Source organism: Carcharhinus amblyrhynchos, chromosome 32 (assembly GCF_965287045.1).
Source record: "Carcharhinus amblyrhynchos chromosome 32, sCarAmb.v2.hapA, whole genome shotgun sequence".
Taxonomy (NCBI): domain Eukaryota; kingdom Metazoa; phylum Chordata; class Chondrichthyes; order Carcharhiniformes; family Carcharhinidae; genus Carcharhinus; species Carcharhinus amblyrhynchos.
Genome location: NC_137355.1, coordinates 11,954,981 through 11,972,447, shown reverse-complemented (window position 1 = coordinate 11,972,447; position 17,467 = coordinate 11,954,981). Strand labels below are relative to the sequence as shown.

The following is a 17,467-nucleotide window of genomic DNA, read 5'->3' as shown; positions in this document are numbered from 1 at the left end:
AAAAGCACAAATAAATGATTGGTATCATATTTGATGCCAAGATAAACTTCCAATGTTATGAACAGATTAGTTTAGACTTGGACTGCAGGAAGTGTCAGTAGGGATGGGAACAGTGTGTGGACTGAAAACAATGGTGGAAGTTTCTGCTCATCCAGTGCCAGATGTTGGATAAGCAGTTTAGTTTAGCAACAGTGGAGGTGGTCAGAGAGTTGGTTAGGTAGCCATTAGCGTGCATATGAAAACTCATGCTGTGTCTTTGGATACTGTCGATGAGGAAAACTCGCAGGAGGTTAAGAATAGATTTTCAGGCACATCACAATGGAAGAGCAGGAAGAGAAGCCATTGCAAGTGATTCCCTTGCTATGTTTAGACAGGTGAGAGTAATGCCACCACTGGTCGACAATGAAGGGGTATGAGCGATGGATGGCATTGTCAACCATATCAAAAGCTGCATATACATCACGAAGCACAAAGGGGGATAGTTTGCCAATGAAGGATGTGTAACTCTTATTTGTCAAACTCTAATGACTGGAGATGTGTCACTTTTACATCCTAATTTCCTTTTATGGACCTAATGATTTAGTTTACTTTTCTCCTCCAAGTACTATCTACAGTTGTTTTTCAATCCAAATGTTCAGAGCAATTTGGAAAGGGAAGAATTAGCATACATTGCATATCATATTACTTTCAATATTTAATAACCTGATCTCACTTCAGTTTCAAGAATGGCTTTAGAGTTGACCTTGTATCAAATTTTGTGTGTCCCTTTTACATTGAGGGCAAAAATTTGCCTGAAGTGCTGGTTGAATGTGACACCAGGCCATGGCATTTGAGATTGGATTGGAGCATCTGGGAGAACAGCTTGAGTGAAATTCTAAAAATACATGTTCAACTCCGAATGATTAAAAATTTTGTGTTCCAAAATGAGGTTGCCCTTCTGAAATCTGTGCGGAAAATTAAATTCCTCCACAGAAATCCCTGTAAGTGCCCATATGCCCGTCTTTCCTCAGTTTGTAATTTTAACAAATTGAATTCTGCTGACAGAATTCCAAGAGCCCATAAGGAATAGCGCCAGAAAAATAAAATGATTCAGAGGAGAGAAGTGTGTGGGGAGTCTCTGCTGAGCTCCGATATCACATGAAATATTTACTCAATTTCTCTATTTCCCTCCTGTGCTAACAAAGCAATTATTGACTGATTAGAAAGTGTCTTCTCGGTAACGTGAAACTGCAGGGTTCTGAGCAAGCAAGCGCCGTATAACCAGCCAAATAACAAATTAATTATATAACAACATTGAGCCTGAATCTATTTATAAGTAGTTTTATTGCGCCTTCTAGTCTTGTGGTTAATCCTTTGCAGGTTTTTAAACTTGCGCAGCTGTTTATATTTATAACGTTTTTTTGTTTGAAAGTCATCTTTACCACCCCCACGCTTCATTATTTCAAGTGATGCAGGGTTGAGTGTTGTTGATTTGTAATAACCATTGACAAGATCTCTTCCACTGTAGTATTAGAGTTCTGTCAGCCTTTCACCCTTTTTGTTTCTGGCCTTAAAAAGAAGTACTGCACAACACTTCAGGGATTATCTAGCAGTTTAGTTAATAAATGAGAAACCAACCTTATCTACGAGAAGCTCATGAACCCCATTAAGTTTTGCCTTTCCATTATCAATATAAACAAACCACCCTCTAGCTGGCTTTTCCTATATTTTAATTGTTGCAAACCCATGACTTTTAGCTTCAATAAATATAAAGGGTTTTGGACTAGGGTTTATTGAGGAAATTACTTGAGACTGGAGGGGTTGACTGGATCAATCCTGTTCTCATCATCATAATGACCCTAAAATTTTCATCAATGGCCAAACCATCGTAAATGATCTTGAGCCATCTTCCCACTAAAATAAAGAGGTGTTAAGGGGCTAGTCAACAGGAATCAAAATGGTCTCTTCCTGACCTGATTTTAGCAAACAATAACCTAAACAGTATGTATAACACAAAAACGACGTCCCAACAGGCCTCTGTTGGTAGGGCACAAAATGCCCTACAAAAGCCATTTGTATTTTATGGCCTTGTCAGTGAAGTTAATTGAATCGCTAAGTGATGTGGTCAACTCAGCTTGCCTTCAGGATATTCCCTGATTATAGCCCTGATAAGTTTTATTGCCAACCACAATGAAACACATGTATACGTTGCTTATCAATTCAATGACTGAGGTTTTTATCACTACCTATAATTTCGAGGGGTGTTATCATATTACCATTAATCCTTGTCAGTTCCCACTAAGCCCCCTACCATAATTCTTTCATTAGCTGTGACGTTGTCTTTCTGACTATTTTGATTAGAAACTGCGATGGTAGCCTCATTACAACTCACGCTTGTATTTGTTGTTTTTGATAAGGTGTCTGGTAAGACAATTAAGTGTTCTTTATGGCCTTGTGATAGTTGAGTGCTTCAAAAGGACCGTATCTAACATGTTTAGCATCAAAGGACACTCTAACTGTGCATCAAAATTTCTTTGTTTAGCTTGTAAAAATATATAGAAGATATATTTATATGTATGGACTAATGTACCTTTAAAACTTCAAAGTATTTAAAGCACCTAATTATAATTACTAACAAACTTGGCTCCCCATTGATAAAGTAAATTCTACATTTAAGTTGATTAAATATAAACCCTAGCAGAGTCTAGCAATCTTATAGTAGCCCTTTTATATCTTTCTACAGTGCCCTCAGTTGCAGTGTTCTACAATTTGGAAATAAAAATGGGAGTGGGTTGGGGAGTGTGAAAATTAAGAGGATCTGAACAGTTAGGACTTACGACTATAAAGTAACTTACTTTGCAACCAACTTGAGCCTGTTTGAAAATAAAATGGAAGCATTTTTATTATAAACATCAAAAATAGATTGCGGTCTCTTGCATCACACCAGAAATTATGCAACGGTGTTTGATTTGTAAAATGTGCAACAGTATGTTCTGAGTCAACTTATTGTATAAGTTTGCTGGAGGCTAACTCTTATGATTAATCAACGAGTAGGCAATGAGACATTACTGTTCTAGATATAATGCTTTTGTTTTTATTAATTTATGGAATGGGCATCACACTCTAGGCTAGCATTTATTGCCCATCCCTAGTTGCCCTTGAGAAGGTGGTGATGAGCTGCTTTCTTGAACCGTTGCACTCCCTCATGTGTACATACACCCACAGTGCTGTTGGGGAGGGAATGCCAGTATTCTGATCCAATGACAGTGAAGAAACAGTGATTTATTTCCAAGTCAGGATGGTGAGTGACTTGGTGTTAGAGCTCCAGGTGATGGTTTTCCCAGGTGTCTACTACCCCTGGCCTTCTAGTTGGCAGTGATCTTGGGTTTGAAAGGTGCTGCCTGAGGAACCTTGGTGAGTTCCTGCAGCTTGTGGATGGTGCACAGTGCTGGCTCTGTTCATCGGTATTGGGGAGACTGAATGTTTGTGGAAAGTGTCACAATCGAGCATTATGCTTTGCCCTGGATCGTGTTGAACTTCAAGAATTGTTGCAGCTGCACCCATCCAGGCAAGGGATGAGTACTCTGTCACAACCCTGACTCGTCCCTTGTACATGGTGGACAGGCTTTGGAGGGTCAGGAGGTGAGTTACTCATTGCAGGATTCCTAGCCTTTGAGGTCTGTTATATATAATACTTTTCATTGCAATGCTAAGAAACCTTGGAGCTATATTTTCCTATGTGAAATTTTTTTGAATGCTGTGAGGCATTTAAATGGCTTATTTGGTGTATTCTATTGATGTTCAATTTAATTGAGGTGTATAAGATAGGACTTGTTAGGATAGATACAGAAAAACTATTACCCCTGCTGGGGATATCCAGCACAAGGAGGTATAATCTTTAAATTAGACTAGACCATTAAGGAGTGAATTCAAGTAGCAGTTTTTTTTGTTTCTTAAACATAGTGTGGAAAGCTGGAACCCTCTTCCCCAAAAGGTTTTGGATATTGAATCACTTGAAAACATCAAGACTGAGAATGCTAGATGCTTGAATGATGGGAGCAAATGGATTTGATGGACAGGTCAGCTGTGATCTAACTAAATGACGGAATGAGCTGGAGGGGTTGAATGAGCTGCTTTTTTCCTGATCATCTTGAGCAGCATTGTGACACAGTGGTTAGCACTACTGCCTCACAGCGCCTGGCACCCAGGTTCAATTCTGGCATCAGGTCACTGTCTGTGTGGAGTTTGCATGTTCTACCCGTGTCTGGGTGGGTTTCCTCCCACCATCTGAAAGATGTGCTGGTTAGGTGCATTGGCCATGCTAAATTGTCTCGGCACCCAAACAAGTGCTGGAGTGTGGCGAGCAGGGGATTTTCACAGTAACTTCATTGCAGTGTGATTGTGAGACCACTTGTGACTCTAATAAATAAAAACTTGTAAAAGACTGATTTCTAACCTCATACAAAGCAGTTGGACGTTCTTTAAATATTCACACAATCCAATTCTTACATTGATATAACACTAGTTGTGCAAAATAGTATTTGTGTATTGATTTCCTTTGAAGAAATTAGGCATTTGGGATTTTTTAAATCCCAAGATCATTTTTCATGCTCAAATTTAACAATCAAGTCACAGTCTCAGAGACATAATGAGACACTCAACTCCAAGCTGGGCATCAGTCTGCAGATATCAAACTTGTCGCTGTTGACAAAGGTTCCTGTTCAACTTTTAATGGAAAACTGTCTTTGATGTGGAGATACCGGCGTTGGACTGGGTAAATACAGTAAGAGGCCTCACAACACCAGGTTAAAGTCCAGCAGGTTTATTTCGTAGCACAAGCCACTAGGTTTTGAAGACTCACATTCTAACCATTATTTTGTAAATTGAGTTTGTCTTTATATGCCCTGTTTGTGAATAGAACTCCTACTCACCTGATGAAGGGGCAGCGCCCTGAAAGCTAGTGGCTTGTGCTACCAAATAAACCCATTGGACTTTAACTAGTCTTGTGAGACTTCTTACTGTCCAAATCTTTTACCGTGGCTTAAAACTTCCAATGACTGACACACAAAGACATTTATGTTTAACAGTGCCTTGCTTACCCACAAAACGTGCAACTTTTTAATTAGAAAATGGCAGAAGCAGCTCATAGTGCCATAACTCAGTGGGTAGCACTGAGCCAGTATGGTTGTAGTTTCAAGCCCCACTGCAGGGTTTTGAGGGCAGTCCAGACTGATACCACCACTGCAGTACTGAGAGAATGTCACGTTGCTGCTGCCGCTGTTTTTTCTGTGATGATGTATCATCCCTACCTTCTCTCCCAGATTGACATTAAAGATTCGAAGGCACTATTTTAGTTTTGGCCTGGCCGATGTTTTCTCTTTACGCCAGAAACCGATTTTCTGCCGCATTGCTGTTTTCTTCCATGGTTTCTGCACTACAACAGTGACTAGATCTTTTAAAAGTTCCTCATTGGCTGTAAAGCACTTTGCTGTGCTCTGAGACCATGAAAGTGTTATGTAAATACATATCTCTCATAAATAAGACAATGCTAGAGGTTAGTTGGCCACTTCCCTGCTCAAAATGATTCAGGTCAAGAGTTGTGGGGAGCAGGATTCAAAGCTGCGTTTCTTCCCTGCTCTGTGATGATTTTTTGTTAGAAATGTAAAGTTTATTTTGTTAGTGTCACAAGTAGGCTTACGTTAACACTACAATGAAGTTACTGTGAAAATCCGCTAGTCGCCACACTCCAGCACCTGTTTGGGTACACTAAGGGAGAATTTAGCATAGCCAATGCACCTAACCAGTACACCTTTCAGACTGTGGGAGGAAACCCACGCAGGCACAGGGGAGAACGTGCAGACTCTGCAAAGACAGTGACCTGAGCCGGGAATCGAACCCAGGTCCCTGGCACTGTGAGGCAGCAAAATGGGATATAGCTTTGTAATGAAAGTATTTCCTGCCTGCACCAGGAAAGCTGTAGGTTAAAATAGGCAACCTTTGCAAAATTATTTTGACCCTGGCTCTAGGACAGAGACACCTGTCTTCCAAACCCAATTATGTTCTATGTTGAAAGTTCATCTTTGGCAGGATCAGTAGTGACATCTTGAACTGCCCTGCTAACACTCGCTCTCCACGCTCGCATGTCAATCATAACCTTTTGGTAGTGCTTTTAGAAATAGAGCAGTCCATGTGTGATGAATTAGAGTTTTCTGGAAAGAAGCGGAGGGGAGAAATTGTGACAAGAGAAGTACTTTGTGGGATTTATTTTCTCTCAGTTGTGCCAATTTTAAGCTACAAATCCAGGTCACTGATGACCTAATTTAGACAAGTCTGCGCAGGTGGGCCAAGATTTTAATCTGGAATATGGCTGTCACTGGCTAGGCCAGCATTTATTGCCCATCCCTAGTTGCCTTGAGAAGGTGGCGGTGAGCTGCCACCTTGAATCGCTGCAGTCCATGTTCTGTGGGTTGACCCACAATTCCATTAGGGAGGGAATTCCGGGATTTTGACCCAGCGACTGTGAAGGAACGGCTGATATATTTCTAAGTCAGGATGGTGAGAGACTTGGAGGGGAACTTGCAGGTGGTGGTCTTCCCATGTATCAGCTATCATTGTCCTTCCAGATGGAGGTGGTTGTGTGTTTGGAAGTTTTTTTTGTACAATTTCGTAACCTCTGTGGGTTGTTTTGTCACTTGCCTCTGAGTCAGATGAAGTACCACTGCACTGTGAGGAATCTCTTGGTAGAAAGTACCAGAATATAAATACAAGTTCACCACTTTTGAATACAACCTACCTTTACTAACATTCTTTTGGTAGGCTTTGCAAAAGGTTATCTTATCTCACTGTATAACATGATCAAATTCTTTATCACAGTGTAAATGTGCTTTCTGATTAGAAAATCAGTCCACATTCTGGTAGTGACTTTGTCTTGCTGTCATTAACAAGGTTTATTTGTACAAAATATTGTCATGCCCCCAGGACGTGAAAGCGACCCTTAACTGTTTAAATCAAACCTTTCTGCTTATTTAGCAACAGCACATATACTAAAATTGGAACGTTAGAGAAGATTAGCATGGCCCCTGCACAAGGATGACACAAATTTGTGAAGTGTTCCTTTTTTATTAAAATTTTAAAAAGTGGACTTTATTGAACCAAATGGTGGCTGCTGTAGGTCATGTCATTCGCAAGTTGCTGAACACTTACAGCAACAGTTACAGGACAAAATGTCAACCCTCACCCTTGTGGAATCTCATACCCCTCATCATCAGGACACATTACAATCCACAAAACCATAGACATTCGGATGATCTATTTCCCAGGCCAGATTCTATGACAAAAGGAAAGTCATCAAACCTTGCTTTACTTGCAAAGATGCTAATAACCACCATGTAAAAGTTTAAAGTTTATTTATTAGTGTCAGAAGTAGGCTTACATTAACATTGCAGTGACGTTACTATGAAAATCCCAGTCACCTCCCTCCGGCACCTGTTGAGGTACACTCAGGGAGAATTTGGCAGAGCCAGTGCATCTAATCAGCCCAGCTTTGGACTGCGGGAGGAAACTGGAGCACCCAGAGGAAACTCGTGCATAAAATGGGAGACTGTGCAGACTCCGCACAGACGGTGACCCAAGCCGGGAATCGGACCTGGGTCCCTGGCACCGTGAAGCACCAGTGCTAACCACTGTGCCACCATGTCACCCATCTCTTAAGGTGGACAGTGGACTTTGATCAGAGGCATATTAACTGCATTTTAGCCTCCAACCGATTCATTAGTGGGCAGCATTACATAACCTAAGCCTCCGACCTTGGGAAAGTTTTAATATATTTTTAAACTCGTAATTCTGTCCACTATGTACACTGCAGCTTCTGTTTGTGGGACATGGGCATTGATTTATTGCCCATCCCTATTTGCCTGAGGGCAGTTGAGAGTCAACCACATTGCTGTGGCTCTGGAGTCATATGTAGGCCAGACTAGGTAAGGATGGCAGATTTCCTTCCCTTAAGGATATTAGTGAACCAAATGGGTTTTTATGACAATGGTTTTATGGTCATTAGTAGCTTCTTAATTCCAGATTTTTTTTTAATTGAATTCAATTGCCACCATCTGCTGGATTTGAACCCAGGTGTCCAGAAAATTAACTGATTTTTCTGGATTAATAGTGTAGCAATAATTCTACTAGGCCATCACCTCTTGCAAACATCAAAGCAGGACTCCAGGCTGATCAAAGCCTGTATCAAGTATAAACCTCCCTGAAGCCTGTTTTCTCTGGAAGATTCCTGCCAAGCAGACCAAGTCTCTACATTAGCAACCTCATCTTGCTGTGTGATCATCAACAGGATTCTACAATTGCGGCTTCAGCTGGCTAAACCTGCCTGAACTGGAGTTCCTCTAAGGTGGAACCCTTACCGAACTCTAGGAAGCATGTAAACTGATATCCATATATGATTCTTTTTCTCTTTAAATTATTCATAGTTGTCAAAACTCCTCTTTCACATCTTGTTATTGTGGGCTTGTGTAAGGATATGAAGTTGTGACCATATCCCAGGTTTCAATGTATGAAACTATACTTCTGATCTCTCACTAAAGAGAGTCGGCTGAGGGTCATTTTAAAAATTGACCTCTCAAACTGAGGGATTGGGGAAACACGCCATGGTCGATTTCAAAAATGAAGATACCTGTGCTTAGGGACAAATGGCGAGAAAATAAAGTAGCTAGTTTTGCTCCCTCTCCTGTCCGTAACATTATTGCAGCAATTGGAGCTGCACCCATCCAGGCAAACAAAGAATATTCCATCACACTCCTAACTTGTGCTTTGTAGCTCGGCTTTAGGAGTAATCAAAACTCAGCATTTTCAGAAAGAAGGTAGTGGAGGGAGAAGTGGAACAGGAGGTGACTTATTCGGTGCAGAATATCCATTACCTGATCATCTGTCATAGCCGTAGAATTTATGTGACTGTTTTGGTTAAATTACCAGTAGTAAACACCCCAGGACATTAATAGTGGAAAATTCAGTGATGGTAATACTGTCAATCTCATGAGTAGGTCATTAAACTCCCCCTAGTTAGAGATGGTCATTGCTTGGTACTTGGATAGCATGAGTGTTACTTGCCACATAGCAGTCCAAGCCTGAATGTTGTCCCCACAGGCAGCAAGATCTGAATGAATTATTCATTATTCTGAGGAGTTGGGATTAGTACTGAACACTGCAATTATCAGCACTCATCCCCATTTCTGACAGGATGAAGGGAAGGCCTTGATGAACAACTGAAGATGTTTGATCTGAGGACACTACCCAGAGGAACTCCTGCAATGATGTGATAGGGTTGCAATGATTACCCTGCAACGTCCAGTACCAACAGCTTCCTTGTTTAAGTACAACTCCAGCCAATGAAATGATTTAATTGACTTGAATTTTGCAGGAGTTCTTGATGTCACTGTCATAATCTGAGACTCTGCTCTCATGTCAATGTTTGGACCAAGACTGTAATGAAGTTGATCCAGATTGAGCATAGGTGAATAAATTATTGGTGGTAAAATTTCACTTGATAGCATTGTGGATTGCACCTTGCATTAATTTGAATGTAGCTTAATAGGTTGGTAATTGTCAGTGTTGTATTTTCATACCTTTTGTGGGCAGAGCATACTTGAGCAATTTTCTACATTGTTGGCTAGATGCCAATGTTAGCTGTACAAAAAGAGCTTGGCTAGTCATGGAGCCCAATTCTTCTTCACCGCCTCAATGTTGTTGGAACCCTTACCCTTTGTAGTATCCAGTGTACTGAGCTGTTTTCTTTGATATCACATCAGAGTGAATTGAATTGGCAAATGCAGCACAGTGATTTATGTACACTGCACCAGAAATCTGCTTTAATTCCATCCTTTGGGGATCAGGCCTATCGCATGGGTGTACTTTGTTAATCCCCAACAAGCTGTTCTTCTGGCCTGTTCCACTTCTCCCTCCACTACCTTCTTTCTGAAAATGCTGAGTTTTGATTATTGACAACTTTTTATCTTGCGTTAATATCCTGCTTTTCAACCATGCATTTACGTGATGAGTGTTGGGAGAATAAGAGGAAATGCCAGACTTTGCTTAATGTTCAGACCTGCAGGAGTTACCAGACAGCAATCAGGGTAGGTGACCCTTGCTACATGCTTTTCCCCCTTCTCAATTTCATCCCCCTTGCTTTTTCCTATCAGTTGAGATCGTTTCTTACCCTATTGCTGCTTCAGCAATGGTTAAGGGAAGCAAGATTAGCCAACTTAATATGGACCAGGCATTTGAATTTGGCATCCTATTGACCTGCGTAGCTACACAGGTGCTTCTGGGTCAGACTTTTTTACATTGCTAGGTAGCCAAAGAAAAAGCCTTAAATTGCCTCAAACCTATTTCACTATTGTGTGCTTTTGAAAACAGTATAATGGGTGAGTGGTGGGTTTTTAATTCACTTTTGAATTCTGATACTGCACTTCGTGCTGGTGAAGTGTTAGATGTTAAATTCCTATCGTAAAGCTATGTTTGAAATATGGAAAAATAATTTTTAATCACATTGCATGCAATTGTGCATTTGATGTACATTCAAATTGTCTGAAACCAAACTATGGTTTGGCACACCATTCAGCAGCCTGAAGGGTGTTGTGTGTTTTGTAGACCTGGTTTATTTGATTTTCTTTAAAATGGAGAATATCTTTTTTTCTGCACTAATAATTGGAGTTTACACAAAAATATATTGAGGCAAGACCACTGTTTTACTTTATAAATCTAAAGGCTGCTGTCTGCACTGGGCAAACTTTTGTGATGTTGTGGTTATGGGTTAAGTAGGAAACTTGAGTATTTTGTACTTGAAATTGTAGAATAGTCAGTATTTTTCTGTCTTATTAAAACACTAGCCGAGAAGTAGACATTAAAGCAGGATTACAAGGGTAGGAAAAATGTGAGGAAGACCAGTGTAAAGGATATTCTCAGCTTTGTCATACTTCCACCTAGTAAATAAAAGTTGTTTTCACAGTTAATTTTCTGCTAATAAACCATTGCTTCATGGTCTGTTCAGCATTAGAATAAGTCAGATGTCCAAAGCACACCCAGCCATAGGGAGAATTCCCATTTGTTTGGGAGAAGAGTCATGTTTGATTCAGAACATTAACTCTGTTTCTCTTCATGGATGCCAGAATGGCTGAGTTTTGCCAACAATTTCTGTATTTATTTCTACTTTAATTGATCTGAGAGCAGGATCATGTAGTGCTTACAGAGCCATTGATGGTGCTGTACCCTCTGGATAGGCAACAGGACATTGCAGGTAGGTATCTTGGAGGGACTGCTTATTTTGAAGGAACCTGTTTGTGTTCTTTCTGTCCTTTTAGCTTCAAATGTAAGTGGAACATATTCCTATCCATGCTCCTTCCATTGTAAGTAGCTGTGTGACTGAGCTGATGAATGCCATGTAGCTAAGGAAGCCCAATCCGTGTGTTCAACTTTTTTACTCAAACTTGTCATTTGCGTTTTGTTACATCAAGGAATCCAGTTCCTTACTGTCTAGAGTTAAGATATAAACCTATCCAGATGCAGAACAAAATCCTCTCCTACTCAGCAACGTGACTTTAGACCCCTCAGATGAGCAACCCTTGTATTGCACCAAAATGCTGCACCCTTTTTCCTTCTCCTGCTTGCTCTCTCTTCCCCTTCTTCCTCCTCCTCCTCCCTCCCACCATTTGTGCAACAAATTGTTACCACAAAAGTATCAAACTCTACTACAAAGCTTTAGTGCACTAGGCATCAAACTTTGTTATACACGAAGTATTTAATCTCTGATTTACTTCATTTTAACAAGTAACTGATCTCTGACCCACTAAGTATCTAAGGGGTATCAAAACTTCCCAAATATCCAAACTCATGACTTGAATTTGGGGATACTGCCGGAGGCGAGGCAAGCTGATCAGATTCTCTCTTGATGGGCTTTGTTCTGATGTCTCCAAGTCCCAGACGTGGGGTCTTGCTGCTGCTTCTGCAGTAGTTGATCCTGGATTACTGCTGCCAATGTTTCTCTGTTTCTTCTTATACAGATCTTACTGGCACTGATCATGCTTCCAGTCACATGCTCATAGGACAGGCATGAATTGGTCACTAATCCTGAAAGGTCATGTCTCTGTCAGATTCTCTCAAGAACACAACACACTGGGACCTATGTTCAGTCACTGTCTGTTCAAGGCATGACAACAGCCACAACCAATCAACTCCTGTCTTGTTCCATAACTGCACATCCTGTTCTTTGCTGCTTCAATGGTCCCTAGCCTGAGACAGATTGTTTTAACCATCCTGCTTTGCTGGTCCCTTTGAATATCCATCAGGCTACACAATAATTGGCCAGGAATGTGTTTGCTGATTCATGCTTCACGGGGACCAATATTGTACTGTACCTCCATACCAACAAGGAACAGGATTTCGACCTGAGACCCTTTGACCCATTGCTTTGAATTTGAAAGAATTGCAGGAACCAGTATTAAATCCACCTGTTGTACTAGGATTTTTAAAACATTCCTTGGAGTCTTTTTTGGTATTATAACTTTTTTTGGCTTTTCCTTATAAACAGAAATCAACAGGAACAAATCGAATACTGAGTCTACAGTATTATTGGGCTCCTTATACCTGAGCCTTGGAATAGTTTTTATTCATTCATTGGATATGGGCATTGCTGGCTGGCCAGCATTTATTGCCCATCCCAAATTGCCTGGGGGTGAGGGGGGCAGTTGAGTCAACCATTTGCTGTGGTTCTGAAGTCACATGTAGGCCAGATCAAGTAAGGATGGCAGATAGCAAATAGGACATGAAAAGCAAAAGCAGATTAATGATGCTTGTTATCTCCCTCCCAATAATCTAGTTAATTGAAATGCCTTCAAATCTATTTCATAGACTCACAGAATCCCTACAGTGCAGAGAGAGGTCATTCAGCCCATCAAACCATATTTAAGCAGAAATTAAAAGTACGCTTTTACGTTAGTAGACTGCCAAGTTTCAATACCTGTAAATTCTACTTGAATTCACTAGAATTGTTTGTAGTCCAGCATGCTAAGTGCCACTAGACTTTTATTTCCCCTTTAGGTGGCTGAGGAGTGATATGATCACATTTTTCAGGATATCAAGGTGAACTAATAGGAATGAACAACCTTGTTTTTTTTTGCTCGTTGGGGTTGGGGGGGGGTGAGGTTTAAGGCTAGTGGACATTATTCAGTTGTTAGAACCAGGCTTTTTGGTTGTTAATTAGGGAAATACTTGTACAAGTAATGGATGATAGAAGCTTGGAACTCTCTCCAGCAAATTAGGTCAGTTAATTTTAAATCTGGGTTTGACAGTTTTTGTTGAGCAAAAGCATGAGGATGCAGATCAAAGGTGGTATGTGGACTTACTTTGTAGATCAGTCAAGGTTCGAATAGGGCATGCCCAGGGCTGAATGGCTTACTCTTGTTCCTATGTTCACTGCTTATTTGCAGAATCTAGTACAACCTCTTGTGGCAGACAGACCCATTTGAATATATAAGCAATGTTCAAATGTACATTTTGCCATTGGGATTGCAAAATGTCTATTTGTATCTTTGCCTTTATACCTGTGCATAGCCCACTCTATTCTGCTCCAATATGCCTCAGTTCCTAGCCTCCAAACATCACTTAGCCCTTCTTATTCCATTTGCCCCTCTAGCTATCCTGTGGCTTGAGTAATATGGACCTTTACAGCAACTTGTATTCATATATTTCTTTTAGCATGGCAAAACATCCAAAAGTATATCACAACATTTACCAAACAAAATTTGACAACGGACATAAGGTACAAAAACTTGATCAAAGAGGTATGTTTTAAGGAGCTTCCTAAAGGTAGAGAGAGAGACAAGTTTATGAAAGGAATTCCAGAATTTGAATCAAAGCAACTGAAGACACAGCCACCGGTGGGGTAATTGGGGGTGCAAATGTGGCCAGAATTGGAGGAGTGCAAAGATCTCCAAAGCTGTGGGGCTAGGGGACGTTAAAGATGGGAGCAGGCTAGGAGACTAGGCCATGAAGGGAGTTGTACACAAAGGAAAATTTTAAAATTTTTGAGGTGTTGCAGATGCGGGCTCCAATCTAATGTTTACTTCATTTGAACTATAGGCCCACAGCATTTTATATTTTTAAGATCCTGTGTAAACACCAGCTATTCGCTGTAGTTCTTAAATGCTATCTTCTGCATGTTGTAAAAATGAACATGAACCTAACTTATTGCGCATGGATGCGGCACTTTGGTAATGTATGTATCCGGAAGGCCAGAGTTCTACCCCGAAGCCAAATCCTGATCTTAACCTTGTAAGAAAAGCCTTATTTTGATAGCATATTAATTAATCTCAGCCAATTAATGAGCATTGTGGTTTTTAATGTACAGTAAATAACAAAGCATGCAGAGTTTAGAAACTCTCTGCAGTGCACAATTTATTAGCCAGAGCCTGCACTTTTTACTCAACTGTTTACATCTAGGATTGCCATTCTAAATGTTTGCGTTAGGGGATTTAGTGCTTTCATAAAAATGTAATCAAAACTCGCGAAAAGGCAGTGTGTCCGTACATAAGTATTGGTAAAGCTCTTTGCAATCTGTAATTTTGAATGTTTTAAGCTTTTTTTAGTTTCTCTATTTCTGTGTAATTAGTTGTGGCTGTGCTTTGCACATTCCAGTGGAGTGAATGTTGCAAGCGCTACAGTATGTGTAGGAACTTGTTCAGTAAGGTTAACAATTGTACAGAATAGTGAATTGGTCCCTTGAGAAGTTTCCATTGCCTCCTGTTTTAAATTTTTTGCTTAATAAGGAGAGGGGGTACTTTTAGTTAGCTTTTCCCTGTGCAATAAAATGAATCAAGTGGTTTATTTGTATGTGTTCTTGATGTTGAGGTATAATGGAGTTGGGTATATTTCGTGGAGTTAAAAAGAACATTACTGGGGAAGTTGCTGAATTTTTCTGCTCGGGATGCATTTCCAGTGCAATGAAGGTACTTCAACATCCTCAGAAGCCATCGGTTGTGTATAGTGATCAGTAAAGAGCCACATCAAGCCATGCCATCAGTTAACTACAGATCCAAAATATCTTCATGTGGCCAGTTATAAAGAGCACAACAATTTAGTTTTCTTTATATTCTTAACCTGTGCGCACATCACAGATTTCTAAAACACTCGACTATTCCTATTCATTTCTATGTAGTAATGTTCTGACCTATCTAATTCACTAAATAGCCACCTTTTTTCTAATGAATCTCTGCAAATTATTCTTTCACCAAAGAAACCTTGATTATATAACTAATAATTCCATACTCCACATTTCTTATGTACCCTTTTTCCATTTCAGTACCTAACATTGTGTCTTGTTCTTGTTAAATTATATGTACTGTTACTTTCTGTTATTATATTCTAAGCTAACTTACAAATAAACAATTTCTGTTATAACCTGTCTAGAGTTAAGAATATTCTCAGAGTTTAGGGCTTCTTTGACTGCTCTGTCACTACATTTCTACTGCCCTCCCTCCAGCTGGGTTTGTCAAGTCACCCTTGTCAGAAACTAAGCTGACAGGCGACACCTTTGAGCTGTACTGTGATGTGGTAGGGAACCCCACACCAGAGATCCAGTGGTGGTATGCTGAGGTCAACAGGGGCGATTCGTTCATACAACTGTGGGATGGTGCTCGGAAGCGGCGGGTTTCAATAAACACAGCTTACGGCAGCAATGGAGTGAGTGTGCTGCGTGTCACTAGGTTGGCCCTGGAAGATACGGGGACTTACGAGTGCAGGGCCAGCAACGACCCCAGGCGGAACGACCTGCGACAAAATCCAGCCATTACCTGGATTCGAGCCCAGGCCACTGTTGTCATCCTACCAAGTGAGTACTACTTATAGTGGTACCATAGTAGTTCCTGCTGGTCAGCAAGACCTTGCTCCTTTCCTGTTGTCTTTTTATTTAGATTACCCTGCCACCCTTCTCCATTTATGATGTTGTAGAACCGTAATCCCCTTCAGTAGTCTAGAAATGCCTCAAAAATTGCACTTTGTCTTTCCTAACCTCATCATGGTACCTCTAGTTTGTGCAACTTAACTCCTGTTAGAAAAATCCCAGTATTTAAGTCACTTTACTCTGCCTACATTAACCATTGTAATGTGTCTGACCCGTCAATTCCTTACCTGCTAAGTAATCATTCCCCCTCCCTCACCCTCCCACTTTGCCCATGAACAGTCGCTTGAGAAGTTTTGCTTTTATTGGTCTTTTTGTGTTTGAGATTCAAACCTAATCAGATTTGGTTTTTCTTTGTAGCAGCCATGGCCAGCCACTAGTGCTGATAAATATCTTATGTGGGTGCATGTGTGAGAGGTTTATTCTTGCGTATTGTATGCTGGATGTGGGACAGACAGCATAGCGAACTGCAAAGGGAGGTGCTCAGAATACTAATGGGCTTCTGTGGCTGCAGGGTAGAAAAAAAATCCAGTGACACAGTTCTAAAAACAACTCTAAAAATGATGACAGAGGACTTGCACTGCTTAGACCTAGAATACTCACTATCCAAATAATAGAATATTAATGTTTCACTGTGTATCTAGTTCAATACCCTAGCAGATACTGTCAATGAAAGTGGCTTAAATGGAATGTTTAAATTTTATCTGCTCTTTTTTCCCCTACCACTTGAGAACAGAGGGCACGCAACACTAGTCAGAAATGTTTGAGGTTGGACTAGTTTTGAAATAATTTTTGAATGCCTGACTGCCCTAACCAACATGTCATGCTTTCAGATACAAAATTTATACTCAAAAGTTGTGTTGTACCTTACTGAAAAGTGCTTTCCATGCATTGTAGCAAATCAAATCTCTTGCTGATGTGCTAATAATCATTTTATATGCTAAAAGCTTACAAACAATCTGCTGTATTCTCTGTCTCCCCAGTTAAGCAACTGCTTTGAGATTGCCCTCGAGTAAAGTTTTTTCAGGAAGAAAAGTAAAATTGTGTTTTTGATGGTGTGGCAGACAGGTTTCAAACTGCATGGATCTAGAACTATTGGCCTACTTTCTAGTATGCATATCCCTTTCTTTCAAATGCTTATGTTTTTTTTAGAAAGAACCATGAACTCAAACTTTTTAAGATATGCAGGGGAATTCATCCCAGATACTGGGTGGGAGGAGTGGTTTCTGAAGTAGAACCAGCAAATCTAACTACTGATTTAGTTAAATGATCCCTTTTAACTAGTGGCCACAGGAGCTTGTCATTATACTATCATAATGTTGGTATTAACCAAGTATAAAGCAGGGACCACTCATTGTGGAACTTAAATGCTATTCATATTTCATTGTCTGTGCACATTATTGTGCTGGGGTTCAGCATTCAAGAGTCTAAATCATTCCATGCAAGTGATAAGTGTTGCATTGAAGAAGCCCTTTTTTTTCCAGAATTTTATTTATTGACTCGGTGGGCTGAATGGCCTCCTTCTGCAGTGTAGGG

The 17,467-nt window shown here is 40.4% G+C and overlaps 1 protein-coding gene and 1 non-coding gene across 3 annotated transcripts in view; both read left to right on the top strand.

Annotated features, from left to right (window-relative positions):
* LOC145360795 (neuroplastin-like) overlaps positions 1 to 17,467 on the top strand; it is a 67,283-nt gene that overhangs the window by 11,826 nt on the left and 37,990 nt on the right. The window contains exon 2 of one of the 2 annotated variants that reach the window (XM_080216242.1): positions 15,515 to 15,862. The exons of the other annotated variant lie outside the window; for it this stretch is intronic. Within the exon in view, the coding sequence (XP_080072368.1) occupies positions 15,515 to 15,862 (348 nt within the window). The remainder of the gene's footprint in view (positions 1 to 15,514; positions 15,863 to 17,467) is intronic. 2 annotated transcript variants of the gene reach the window in all.
* On the top strand, positions 6,997 to 7,101 carry LOC145360841 (U6 spliceosomal RNA). The gene has a single exon (XR_013889785.1). It is a non-coding gene; the product is annotated as a U6 spliceosomal RNA (small nuclear RNA).